The sequence below is a fragment of the Petaurus breviceps genome, unplaced genomic scaffold (assembly GCF_028583685.1).
Source record: "Petaurus breviceps papuanus isolate PSGF00001 unplaced genomic scaffold, PetGlider_PUasm1.0 138, whole genome shotgun sequence".
Taxonomy (NCBI): domain Eukaryota; kingdom Metazoa; phylum Chordata; class Mammalia; order Diprotodontia; family Petauridae; genus Petaurus; species Petaurus breviceps.
The window spans coordinates 18,436,072-18,448,457 of NW_027185694.1; the positions used below are offsets into that span (position 1 = coordinate 18,436,072).

Consider the following 12,386-nt stretch of genomic DNA (forward strand, 5'->3'; position numbering starts at 1 on the left):
ATGCAGCTGGTAAGAATTTAAGGATAGATTTAAATCCAGGGGATCCTGATACCATGCTCAATCCACTACAACAAGCTGAAATCTGAAGTTGTGTCTTATAAAGAGATACACTGGTTCTCTGAAGTCTCTTTAACTTCTTTACTCCTTTCTTTAGAATTACAGAATAGCAGAGCTGAAAGGAGGGACTTTATGGATAATCAAGTCCAACCTTCTTATTTTATAGATCATGAACTGCAGGCCAAGAGAATTGGAATGACTTTGCCCAAGGTCATCACTGATTTCTAACTAGGGCTCATCATCACCTAACTCTCAACTCAAATCTGTTTAACCCTTCTAAGCTATAAGCAGATCCTCTTCTCTCCATAAGATTTGGGCTCTTCTGGCTTTTCCTACTCCTAAGAACAAAACTGTCTCATTTTGTCCCCCATCTCCTGTCTCATTCTTGTTCCCAGACACCCTGAGCAATATCCTGCCTTCCCTTAGACAAGCTGGTGTCTGCTTCCCGCCCAGCTCCTGAAACCTGGCTTGTAGGGGCCATCACATGCTCTTATTATGACAACATCAGACAGCACTTTGCAGAGGTGATGAACACCAATTTGTTCCTTCAACATAAGGAAGGAATCTTATTGCTGGCTCTCTGGTACTGGACCCAGTCCCTCTTTTTCCCACTCTCCAAAGGCTTTAGCTACATTACAACATCAAGAATTCCCAGTTTGGTTAACCCCATAGTGCTTCCCATCTAGCATTCTGTTCCCAAAAGGGGCATGATGGAGCTTTTCCTCTCTGACTTATCTCAACAGAAAGCAACCCTAATTTTCCTTAATTATCTGTTCTGATTCTGTCATCCCTGAGTTTTTTTGGAATGCCTTTCTATTTCTAGCCCATACTACTTCTTAAAAGTAACAGGTAGTATATCAATAATGTGTAAAACAAAACAGGACTTCCTTTTATTTGTCCAAAAATAACCTTCAAACTGAGACCTAGATAGGGTAAGCAATTTATCTGAAGTCAAACCAGTTAGTGGAAGAACTAGGATGAGAAAACAAGTCTTGGGAGTCTAATAGTTTCTCCATTACCTCACACTTTTTCCTAAATCCGTGTTGTCCTTATCTCTTAGTTTTAAGGTTTTATATAGCGGTCATGTTTAAGGCTCTCATCCTTGGCTTCTTCAGGCTATTCTAGAACTGCAGAATTTTTTAGCTCTCATAGCAATAGCTTGGTGTAGTAGTGGAAACACTCCGGGATCTTGAGTTAGAGGAGCTGGGTTCAGATTTGAACTGTGCCACTTGCTACCTGTGTGACCTTGAGCAAATCACCTGGTTCTTTGTTTCCTCATCTGTAACACAATCTTTTGGGACATTTACTTCCAAATACCATTGCCTTTGTATATTGTCTGCCCAGGTCCAACTCCCTTGGTCTACAGTAATAAGCTTAATAAAATTAAATTTTATAACACTTCACATTTTATGAAGCACTTACATAATTATCATTCTTTTGATTTTCATGTCAACCCTACGAGACAGGCATGACAGGGATTATTATCTGCTTTTGGGAGAAGAGGAAGCTGAAATTCTGAGAAATCAAGTCACTTGTTCAAGGTAGTAAATTAGTAGTAGATTGTAAGCTCCTGAGGACAGTCAGGCAATCCATCAGCATTTAAGTGCCTGTGATGTACCTGCTGGGGATGCAAAGATGGAAAGGAAGCAATCCCTGCCCTTAAGGGAATGACTTTCTCACCGGGAGACCACGTGAATATAGGACCTTCTAAAAGTCTTCGTGGAGCTCTTCTGGAAGACTCCAGCTCTAAAGCTACGCTGATGACCTAGTCCAGCGCTCCTTTTTACAGATGAGGAAACTGAGCTCAGGGAATGGAGCTCATTTGTCAAAGATTACACATCAAGTTAATGTCTGAATGAAGACTCAAACCCAGGTCCCTGTACTCGCAGGCTTGAGGGAACTCCTTCATTACACCATAAAGAAACCACTTTGTATTAGTTGTTTCATATTTCCATTCCAAGGCAGAGCTGAAGCCTGGAAGTCCTAACTCTGGGTTCACCTTTCTCTCTCATAACCCCTTCCTCATGGTGGTGGGTGGCAAGTCACTTTCATGTAGGCTCAGGCTGCCCATTTGAGGGTGAAGACAAACCTAGGGGTCTCATCTCCTGGATCCAAGTGTCAATGGTCACCTCAACAAAGAAATGAGGGAACTTTTGAGGGCCTTTATGTCACTGGGCAGGATCTGTGTAGCTTTCCCTGCCACGTTGGCTAGGTTGTCCTAGTGACTGTGTGACCCTTTTCCCTCCCCTTTCTCCCCCCCTTCCCATTGCCTGATACCATATAAATAGAGGCATAGAGCAACTGGGAGCTCTTGGCAGTCACCATGAGGACGCTGGCTCTGCTCTGCTGCTGCATGGCTTCTCTCCTGCTCTCAGGGAAAGCAGGTATGACCCTTCTTTGGGCGGGAGGCATGTGAACTTCTTGGCTTATGTGGCTGGACAGAGAGGGGGTTTGAGGAACTTAGCAAATGGGAAAAGTTGGAAAGGGAATTTTGCTTGTCCCTGGTCCATGCCTTCCTACTCCCTGTCTCCTGGCTTTCACTTTAAAAGCCTTTTCTGGGGTGGAAAGGTTCCAGGGTTCTTTATGTCAAATTTTCCTAACTTGCTGGCCTCACCCAGCTATCACCTTTTTGACCTTCCCTGTGTCTGAGGTGGCAAAGGAAGGATTTGTTACTAGGAGAACCGTGGGAAGCAGTTTGGGGAATAAGGGTAGTTGTGTGGAGACTGGTGGTGGGGGTGGGGAGGAAGTTCTAAAATGAGCACTCAGCTTGATCCCAGGCCAGAACTTGGAGGGGGCTTACCTACAGGATGGGATGATTGAGAATGGAAGTGGAGTTGGGGGCAGTGGGGAATTCCTTGGTCTCTAAAGGAAATCCCTCAAATCTTGAAATTGGAATTGGTTTTAGAGGTCACCTATTTCAAATGCACACACAGTGAAAGAGTGGTGGCAAGAAACTCCAAATGCTTTTCTGTTTTGTAGGATTGAGATCAGCTGGGGACAGAATCAAGGATAGGGAAGGAGATTGTGATAGATCTGGGGACAGAATCAAGACAGAGTTTGGAACAGGGTCTGAGAGTCTGTGGTCAGGAGTGGGATTGAAAAGGGGTCCAAAGCTATTGCTTTTCTTTTGACATCTCAGCATTTTGTGTGGTTGAGAAGGTAGCTTGGGTTACAGCATGGAAGTTATTTATAGGCTGTGGAGAGGACACCGGATCAGTTTGCTACCCCTCCCTTGATTTGGGCCATGGTACATGAGTAGTTGGAGCTAGGCTCCTCTCAGCCATGCTCCCAGGAGTGCAATGATACTCTGACCATCTTCCTCTTCCCCATTACCATTTTGGCTTTTCAGAACTGGTAGTCCCAGCCTGGGCTTGCTATCCTGTGCTCCCAGGGACACTCAAGGACCTGAGTTCTGGGCCTCTCATGTCATCCCTGCTGTGTTTCCTACTGGTAGGCAGTCACAGTTAGAAATGGAATGTGGCAAGCCTGATGGAGGAGCACCCGTCCCTAGGCAAAGAGGGGTGGGGAAGGGGCCTGCAGACCTCAGCATGTGCTTCTGGGCCCTGCCCTTGTCTGCCCTTGAGTTAATTTGGTCTCCCTGGGGCTGCAACGGCAGAAGCTGCTGCGTATTCCAGGCGGCTGTCAGGCAGCTAAGTATGGAAACAGCTTGGTAATTGGACCCTGAGCCCCACGCTGCCGCCACCCCCCTATTCCCCCTGGCTCTCCCTTGCTCTGGCCTCTTCCCCCCACCCTGCTGGGCCACAGCTGCTGCCTCCCCTGCACTGTCACACGGGCCAGGGGGCCAGGGAGTTTTAGCCTTTTAAGGATATCCTTTATCCTTCCTTCTAAACAAAGGGGCTTGAACCCCGTGGGACCCTAGTATGTGGGCAGGCAAGATTCTTCCCACAGACTCTTGTCTTCTTCTATCCTCCATGGAAAGAGAATGAAGGGAAGAGTCTTTCTCTTTTTACCTTAGACTCTTCTGCCTTGTTCATACCTGGCTTTGATGGAGACCTGGAAGTACCTTATCTTCTTTCTAAGGAAAGGATCGCTAATTATGCAGGAATTATGGATTCTCCCTCCTTAGCATGAGACACAGCCCATACCATCTTGATGGCTTGTGTTTCATTTCCTCTTCCAAAGGTAACTCTAGAATAGTGACTCTTCTTACACCTCCAGATAGGAGATACAGCCTCCAGAATGATTGTACTTCCCTCCCCAAACTAGAGCTGTTTAGGCCCTTGAATTTGTGCCTTTCTTGTAGATTCCACCACCCAAAATGGTAGCTCTCTCTTTAGTCCTCAGAGAGGTAAATTCTATCCTCTGAATGGGGGTTCTTCTCTTTCATCTTTGACTGGAATTATATATTTCCATAATAAATTGTGCCCCCTTCTTATGACAAATTATATGTCCTTACCCCAACCCCAATCAGTTCTGCTCATCCACCCCAAAGTGTATTCTAATTTTACTGTTTCCACTGGGTGGACTTACGGTGACAGAATCAAGAAGAATGAGAGAGGGAGGCAGGTTATCCCTTTAAAGCCCTGTCCCTTCCTCACAGAATGAGGTTTCCAAGAAAGCCTCTTTCTCCTTCTCTTTGATCCTATTGGGTGGGGTAGGGTCTCTCCTTTCATCATCCCTGTTTGAAGTCTTAATGTAACCTCTGTTCCCTGGTTATCATCTGGTTGATATCTGGCTTTTCTAGAAAAAGCAGTTAAGTCTTCTGGGCCATATCCACATCAATATCCCACTTTGCTCCTATGACTTTTTAAGCTTGTTCACTTTCTGTTTCCTGAAGAATGATCCTTTGCATATCTTTATCTCAAAGACCTTGGCTTAGTGATATATGTAGTATGGGAGGATTTGATGTCCTTCCAAAATACCTTAGAATCACAAAATCTTAGAGTTGAAAGGTGCCTCTGAACTAAATTAGCCTAAATCTCAATTTGCAGATTGGAAAGCAGGCCAAGAAAGGGAAAGTGACTTGCCTAAGGTCTGATCTATCTCTTATTTCAATGTTCTCTCCAATGTACAAAGGACCAGTCTTTAAAAAGAGGAGAGAGATGATCGTATTGTGACTGTCTTCCACCAGGCCTGGGGAGGCATTCTATAGATCAAGCCAAAAGTGTTGTAGTACTTATCCAGACTGTGGGGATGGGAAAGTGGGCACACGTCTATTGTGCAGCCTTACTTATGGAACATGGCAAAGAATCGTGGTCTTGGTTATCTGTCTTCCTGTGGAGGCAGTAGGAAAGGAAGGAAAATATTTCCGTGGGTTGCCCAAATAATGGCGCTCATTGTCAAGGACTGGTTTGTGAACATAATGGTTGCCTTTCCATTTGCTATAAAGATGTGAGGTTAGATCTGGGCCCTTCCTTGCCTGTTCCTCTTTCATTCTTCTACTGTATCCAATGCAATTTCACCTCAGCTTCTTAGGATTCTCCTGCTTATAGACTCTTAAGGCTTCCCTTTTATCCTACCTTGTCACCATAGTGTCCAGAGCTCTAATTTGATGTACTCTGGCACTGTTGTTTCCTCAGTGCTCCAAGGGTAACTTGACCCTCCCTGAGAGCTTGTGGTTACAGTCAGTGAACCCTCTAAGGCCTGGTTTCTGATGATTCCCAGAAAGTGGCTGTCATTTGTAGTGACCTTTTTAGTGGAACACCACCACCACTTGCTACTACACAATAGGGAGGTATGCTGAGGGAATGGGGCCCCTCCCAACTCTCATTCCAAATCATTCCCAATTGAAGGGCCTTTTCTCATTTCCCATAAAACCACCGATGAAGGGGCTGACCAATTTGGTATGTGTTCTGGGCCATATTCCATTTAAAGAACGCCTTTACTTCCTTGTTCCCTTTTCCCCCACCCTCCAGGACCAGAGAATACCATGCATGATTAGGTCAGCTTGATCCTGAAACAAACCAAAGCTCTCTAAGCTGCATTTCCTTTCTTCCTTTCTAAATATCTGGTGGTGTGTAAACTAACTTGGGCATCAGATGTTAATTCATCATAATGGAATCATAGAATAGACTATTAGAGGTAGAAAGAACTTTAGAAATTAGAATATAGACCTGGAAGGAGCCTTAGAATATAAAATGGTGGAGCTGAAAGGGGCCATAGAATTTAGAATGGCAGACCTGAAAGGGGTATGTAGTATATAGATCTGGAAATGGTCTTAGAATATGGAATTTTAGAACTAGAGAGGTTCTTAGAACAATATTTGAGTTGTTCAGAACCTTAAGAATTCTCTAAGTTGGATTCTCTCATTGTATAGGAAACAGGCCCAGAAAGGGTAATTGACTTGGTCAAAGTCATACAACTAGTTAGCATTAGAATCAAGACTAGTACCTCCATCATCCGACTCTTGATCTAGAGTTCCCCCACACACACACCAAGATGTTCCCTACAGATTAATTACTAACACGAGAAACAATATTTTAGTTTTTAATGTAGGGAAAGGGTTAGCTGTGTGCATACATGTGTCTCAGTTTAATTTGAAAGTCATGCTTATCAATAGATGTTCTTTCATATGGGCTATTAAGAAGAGAAGGAAGTTCTATTAAGTTATAAGGTGTTAAGTAGGGTGACAAGGTCAAAGCAGGGAGAGCTAGACTTGGGCAGGACATGTAACAAATGTATATATAAGCCTCTGTTGAAAAGTATGTAGCCATGAATATATAGCAAACTCAAATGTTATGGAAGTCTTGGGGTTTGGTGGATTAGTTGTGTGTTCATGACTAAGATCCTTTAACTGGGGCAGGCTTATTAGAGGAGACAAGCTTATGGTTGTTCTCTGAGAGACAGAAAGGATGGGTTTTGACAGATCATGGACCTGTTTAGGCTTAGAGTTGGGATAAGAAGGAACATGGGATTAAATGGAGGAAAAGATGGATGCTCTAGGAAGTTTGGAGTTTGACCTAGTTAACTAGAATGGAGAAAAACATGTGCGTTAGGGAGGCCATTTCTAACTGTAAACCTAGACTTTTCAGATGTGAAGAAACTGAGTATGGAGATTATGCATGAATGCAGGGACACTGGAGTTTCCATGTCATGGTTTAGATCTGACTGGATTAAGAAGACCTGTATATCTTTCCCTTTCCTCTACCTATTCCAACTGCAGTGACATGACACTTTTGGTACTCTTCCACTTTGATATCATCACAATGCAGAATTTAATCTGATGATCTGAGCTTCTATATGGGTATTTTCCTCTGAGGTAGGGGTCTTAACCTGGAGGTCACCTGGACCCCACACCCCATGGATAGATTTGTAGTGTCTGTGAACTTGGATGGGGAAAAAATTTACATCTTTATTTTCACTAACTTCTAACTTAAAGGTTAGTATTTCTTTCAATTAAGAATTTAAAACAAACAACTAAAATTAATCTCTGAAAGAGTCCATAGTCTTCACCAAACTTCCACTAACTTGACTCTAAAAGGGCTACTACTCTCTGCTCTAAGGGGATGAGGATTTGCATATGAGAATTTGACCAAGGGGTGTCTTTGAATCGCTACCAGGGGGAGGTTTGTGACCACTCAATTAACATGCTAGTCTAGAAATCCAGCAGGGCCTGAATGAAATCAGGTGAATCAATATGTATGTTAAAGTTGAAAGGCACCTTAGACCAATAATAATTTACATTTAAGTAGTACTTTAAAGCATTTTTAATAACAACATCCCAATAAGGAAAGTGTTACAGTTATTATTATCCCCATTTTACAGATGAGGAAACAGAACCTCTTCGAGGTTATTTAAGACTTGGTCATAAATAAATAGCTAGTAATTGTCCAAGGTGTGATTTGAAAACAGGTCTTTTTTTTTGCTTTTCAGAGGGGCAATTGGGGTTAAGTGACTTGTCCAAGGTCACATGGCTAGTTTTTATGTTAAGTTTCTGAGGTCAGATTTGAACTCAGGTCCTCCTGACTCTAGGGCCTGTGCTCTATTCACTGTGCCACCTAGCCACCCCCAAAACAGGTCTTTTAGTCTCTAAGTTCAGCACTATTTCCAACACATCACACTACTTCTATAACGGGCATTTTTAACCTTTTTTTGTGTCATAGACATTTTGATAAATCTCTTCAAGCCTATGGACCCCCTTCTCAGAATACTGGGTTATTGTTTTTTTTGTTGTTGTTGTTAATGCATAAAATAAAATACACAGATCACAAAGGAAACCAATTATATTAAAATACAGTTATCAAAATATTTTTAAAATGCTAGTTCATTGGACACAAGTGGGAATTTCTCCTAAAACATAGCTATCAAGCTGGTCCAAATCCCTCATTTTACATGTGAGAAAACTAAGACCCAGAGGTGGGAAATAACTTGCTCAAGGTCACACACCTAATTAGAGGCAAAGCTGGGACTGAAAACTAGGTCTTCTGCCTCAGTCCAGTGTTCTTTCTGCTGAATCAAGCTCCTAATGAACTGAAATGGAGATTACGGTGCAGAGCTTCCCTGTTTTATGTCCTTTTTCCATTTTGTGGCATCCTTCCCTCTTCCACCCTATTTAGTCATCTAAAATCCTTATACCTTCGTTCTCTTCTTCTCTACCAAATTCTGCTCATAGGAGAGGATTAGAAACTTATTCAAACTGATGTACAAAGGGCTGATGATTGTTTCAAATGTAACCTTCCTGAAAGATTTGTCTTTCCAGAGGGATCAAAATTTTAATTGAAAGGAATAAAGCTTTAATATGGAGTTCCAGGTGGTAGGTCTTGAAGAGAGGTGTTTTGGGACAAGAGGTGTCAAACACTGCTGGCCAGCACCTGCAGGAACCACATTAAAATGTATTTGGGAAATATTTAACAAAATAAATAAAAATACAGTAAATCATGGATAATATTAATATGTGGCTTTCTAAATCAATATACACCCCATAGGACATGTATGGTTTAGCAGCCTTATTTCTGTTTGAGTTTGGCACCATTATTTGGGGGGATGGGGGAGTCAATTATAAGTTATACCTGTGGTTAGGGTAAAACCTTGGGTTCCTTATCCATACCACAGGCCCCTCTTAGCTCTAGGAGGTTTAATAGAAGAGGCCCATAGGCTACTGAAAGGAAGGGTTTGGCTTTGACCTACAGAGAGGTCAGCTATGGGGCCAGCTGCAGAGCTTCCCTGTCTCCTAGGGGCTCAGCCTGCTGAAAGGTGAGAACCCTGAAGGCCCTAACACCTCCGGCTTAGGGATCCTGATCCCTATTGCTTCCCAGACCTGAAGAGGGTCGAGAGCAGAATGCAGTGAGCCATGAGAGGGTTACATGGGGACAAATTCCAGGTCTGGGTTTGCAGTGGTCCTGTTTAGAACTCCCTGTGGTCAAGAAAGTCCCTGTTGCTGCCTAGTGGGTTGTAGACTAAATTTTCTTCATCTTTTGTAGGCAGGTCTATTCAGGTGCTCCCACCCTTTCTTTGAGTCCCACTTCTCTTTCTCATCCAGCCCCCTATTGCTCAGGGTTCAATCATCCCTGAGTTTACTTAGGTTTTGTGGTCCCATTTTTGGTTAGGGAGCTAGACCCTGGCTTTGGGTATTTAACTGAACTGTACCTTCACAAGGTCCCTTGGCTAAGCTATTCTGGGGGTGACAGCATAAACCATTCACACCTTCTAGTTGGGGACCTGTACAGTAAGTAATTCCCTTCCCCCATCCCTAATCCTCATAGGGGGGTGGAGGAGGTGACTTGGAGAAGGAGACAGTTCCCAGGGAAGTGGAGTTGAAGAATATCTTGTCCTCAGTGACCTGACTTCTTAACCCTTTTTAGGCCATAGGCTCCCCTCCTCTTCTCCTGTGGATGGGTCTGCCAGGCTGTCTCTATGAGGAAAATATGAGATTGTGGGCACTGGGAGAGCATCTCCTGCCTGGCACTGCCCTTGGTCTGGGACATTTCCAGTTGCCTATCTTCCCTGAGATAACGTCAGTGGGACTGTGGGGGAAGTATAATCAGTGTAGCTCTAATGAGCTCCAAACAGGGGCATAGAGAGATTTCAGGTGGGATGCTGGCCAAGGCAGCCTCCTCACCATCTCATTCCAAGGGTATTAAAAGATTGAGGGAGTCCTCTTCTCATATAACCTGCTGCAAAAGATCCTTACCAACCTCTGCCCCAGTGCATGGGACCCAGGCCCTGCTGACCCCATCTCAAAGTTCATCCTATGTGTCATGTCTTCATTCAGCAAACATAAAATGTGAGGCAGGGTAGTATAGGGGAAAGTGAACCTGGACTCGGAGGACTTGGGTTCAAGCCCCAACTGCATTATTTAATTAGTTGTGTAACCTTGGGTAAGTCATTTAGACTCAGCCTCAGTGGGGATCATCATATTTGCACTTCTAATCTCACAAGGTTGCTGAGTGAGAATAATATTGTGTAAAATATGACAAAAATGTGTACTATTATTTTTAGGTACAAATTGAATGCCTGCTATGTGTCCAGAGTATACCAAATACTGTGAGAATACAAAAGAAATAGGAAACATGGTTCATTGTCTAGTTAGATAAGATATTAATTAATAAAATTGGAGAAAGGAAAAAATCACATGTAGAGTCATACAATGTTAAAACTGTACTGAATGTTAGAATTTTAGAGATTATTTAGTCCAATTCACTTATTTAATGAGTAGAGAAACTGTGACTCAAATATGGGAGGAAATTAAGGTCCCCAAAGGTTAAGTGGCTTGACCAAGGTCACATAGTTAGAGATATGGGTGAGATTAGAATCTATTTCTGATGCTACCTTATCTTGTGCTTCTCTCGGCACCCCCTCTCCCCCCTCCCCCATGCCTTCCTAATTAAGTGTGAAGATGTGTGAAGAACTATAATGAGCCTGGGTAAGTAGGGCTTTCCCCAGGGCCAAAAAATTTAGAGGGTGAAGAAATTTTAAATTATATTTTAAAAGATTATACAATTTCAAAATTAGTTACATTGACATTCTAATGGTATTTTCACTCTTTCAGAAGTGTAACTAGTTATAAAGAATAATAAGCTAGGGGTGGCTAGATGGCTCAGTGAGTAGAGCACCAGCCCTGGAGGCAGGAGGACCTGAGTTCAAATCCAGACTCAGACATTTAACACTTACTAGCTGTGTGACCTTGGGCTAGTCACTTAACCCCAACTGCTCTCCAAAAAGCAAACAAAAAAAAAAAGAATAATAAGCTAAACTGGAAACTTAGCTTACTTTCTCCAACATTTTTTTCTCTAAATGAGTTTTAGGCTAAGTCCTGCCTCTGCCCTTCCTTGGGTGGATTTTGTTTTAGCAATAATCTCACAGTAACCCAGGGTCTCCTTTATGGGCTAATATTAGGGTGTCTCCCCTCATCAGGCCTGTGTCAGGGCATGTCTCCCATGTTTCATTTGAAGATACATTTGCAGTTGGACTCAGGTGACATTTGGTGTTTCTTGCTTTGGGGTACCAAAATGGCTACTTATGACTCTGGGCATATGGGATAGATTACAAATGCCCTAGGAATTCAGAGATGGGAAAGGGCGTTTGTGGAGTGGGGTCGGTTAGAATAAGCCTTTTGTCAGAGCTGGGTCCCCAAAGCAGGGAGGAAGGGGAATTCAGTGGACAAAATATTTTCTTAACCCAGACCAAACTTAGGGGATCCTCTGTCCTGTACTTAGGGTCCAATTACCCTCCTCAGTGAATCACTCCAATATTTATTGAGTGTGTAAGTGATGTGGCAGGGGCAAATGGAATGCTGAACTTGGGGTTAAGAAAACCTGAGGTCAAATCCTATTTCTGACATTTACTAGTTAAATCACTTAACATTTACGATATGTGTGTATAAGTATGTGTGTATATATATATATGTGACTCAGGCAACTCCTTAAGACTTATCTACCAAGGTATAAATGGGTTGCTGGCTACTTTTTTGGTGAAGGAAAGTTTCTCACACTAAAGAAATCATAGATCCTTTATATATTCTCATTTATTGTGAACCTACTATGTGCAAAAATACTGTAGTGGTTACAGAAATAGTATAAGACATGCCTTCAAGGAGTTTATTATATAATTGGTAGATGTCATATACATATGAAAAGACAACCAGCCATAGGAGGCAACATATAAATATGTACATAGTAACTGCTTAATATGTATTTGTGGAACTGACATATGTTAAAAACAAAATGTGTGATTACAGTAATAATCTGAACTCACGTTTTACAACACCTCATGGGCTTACAAAACACTTCTGTCACAACAGTCTTGTGGTGCAGGTAGTTCAGGTATCGTTATTTCTCTTTCACTCATGAGGACATATAACTAGTTAGTGTTAGAGCTGGGATTTGAACCCAAGTCTTCTGTACAGATTGGGTACTACAGATACTTTCATT

The 12,386-nt window shown here is 42.6% G+C and overlaps 1 protein-coding gene across 1 annotated transcript in view; it reads left to right on the top strand.

Moving 5' to 3' along the window:
* The first annotated feature begins 2,372 nt into the window (after positions 1–2,372).
* The window catches only part of SRL (sarcalumenin), a 67,687-nt gene continuing 57,673 nt past the window's right edge, over positions 2,373–12,386 (top strand). Inside the window, exon 1 of the mRNA XM_069106578.1 lies at positions 2,373–2,441. Coding sequence (XP_068962679.1) covers positions 2,381–2,441 — 61 coding nt within the window. The 5' untranslated portion in view covers positions 2,373–2,380. The remainder of the gene's footprint in view (positions 2,442–12,386) is intronic.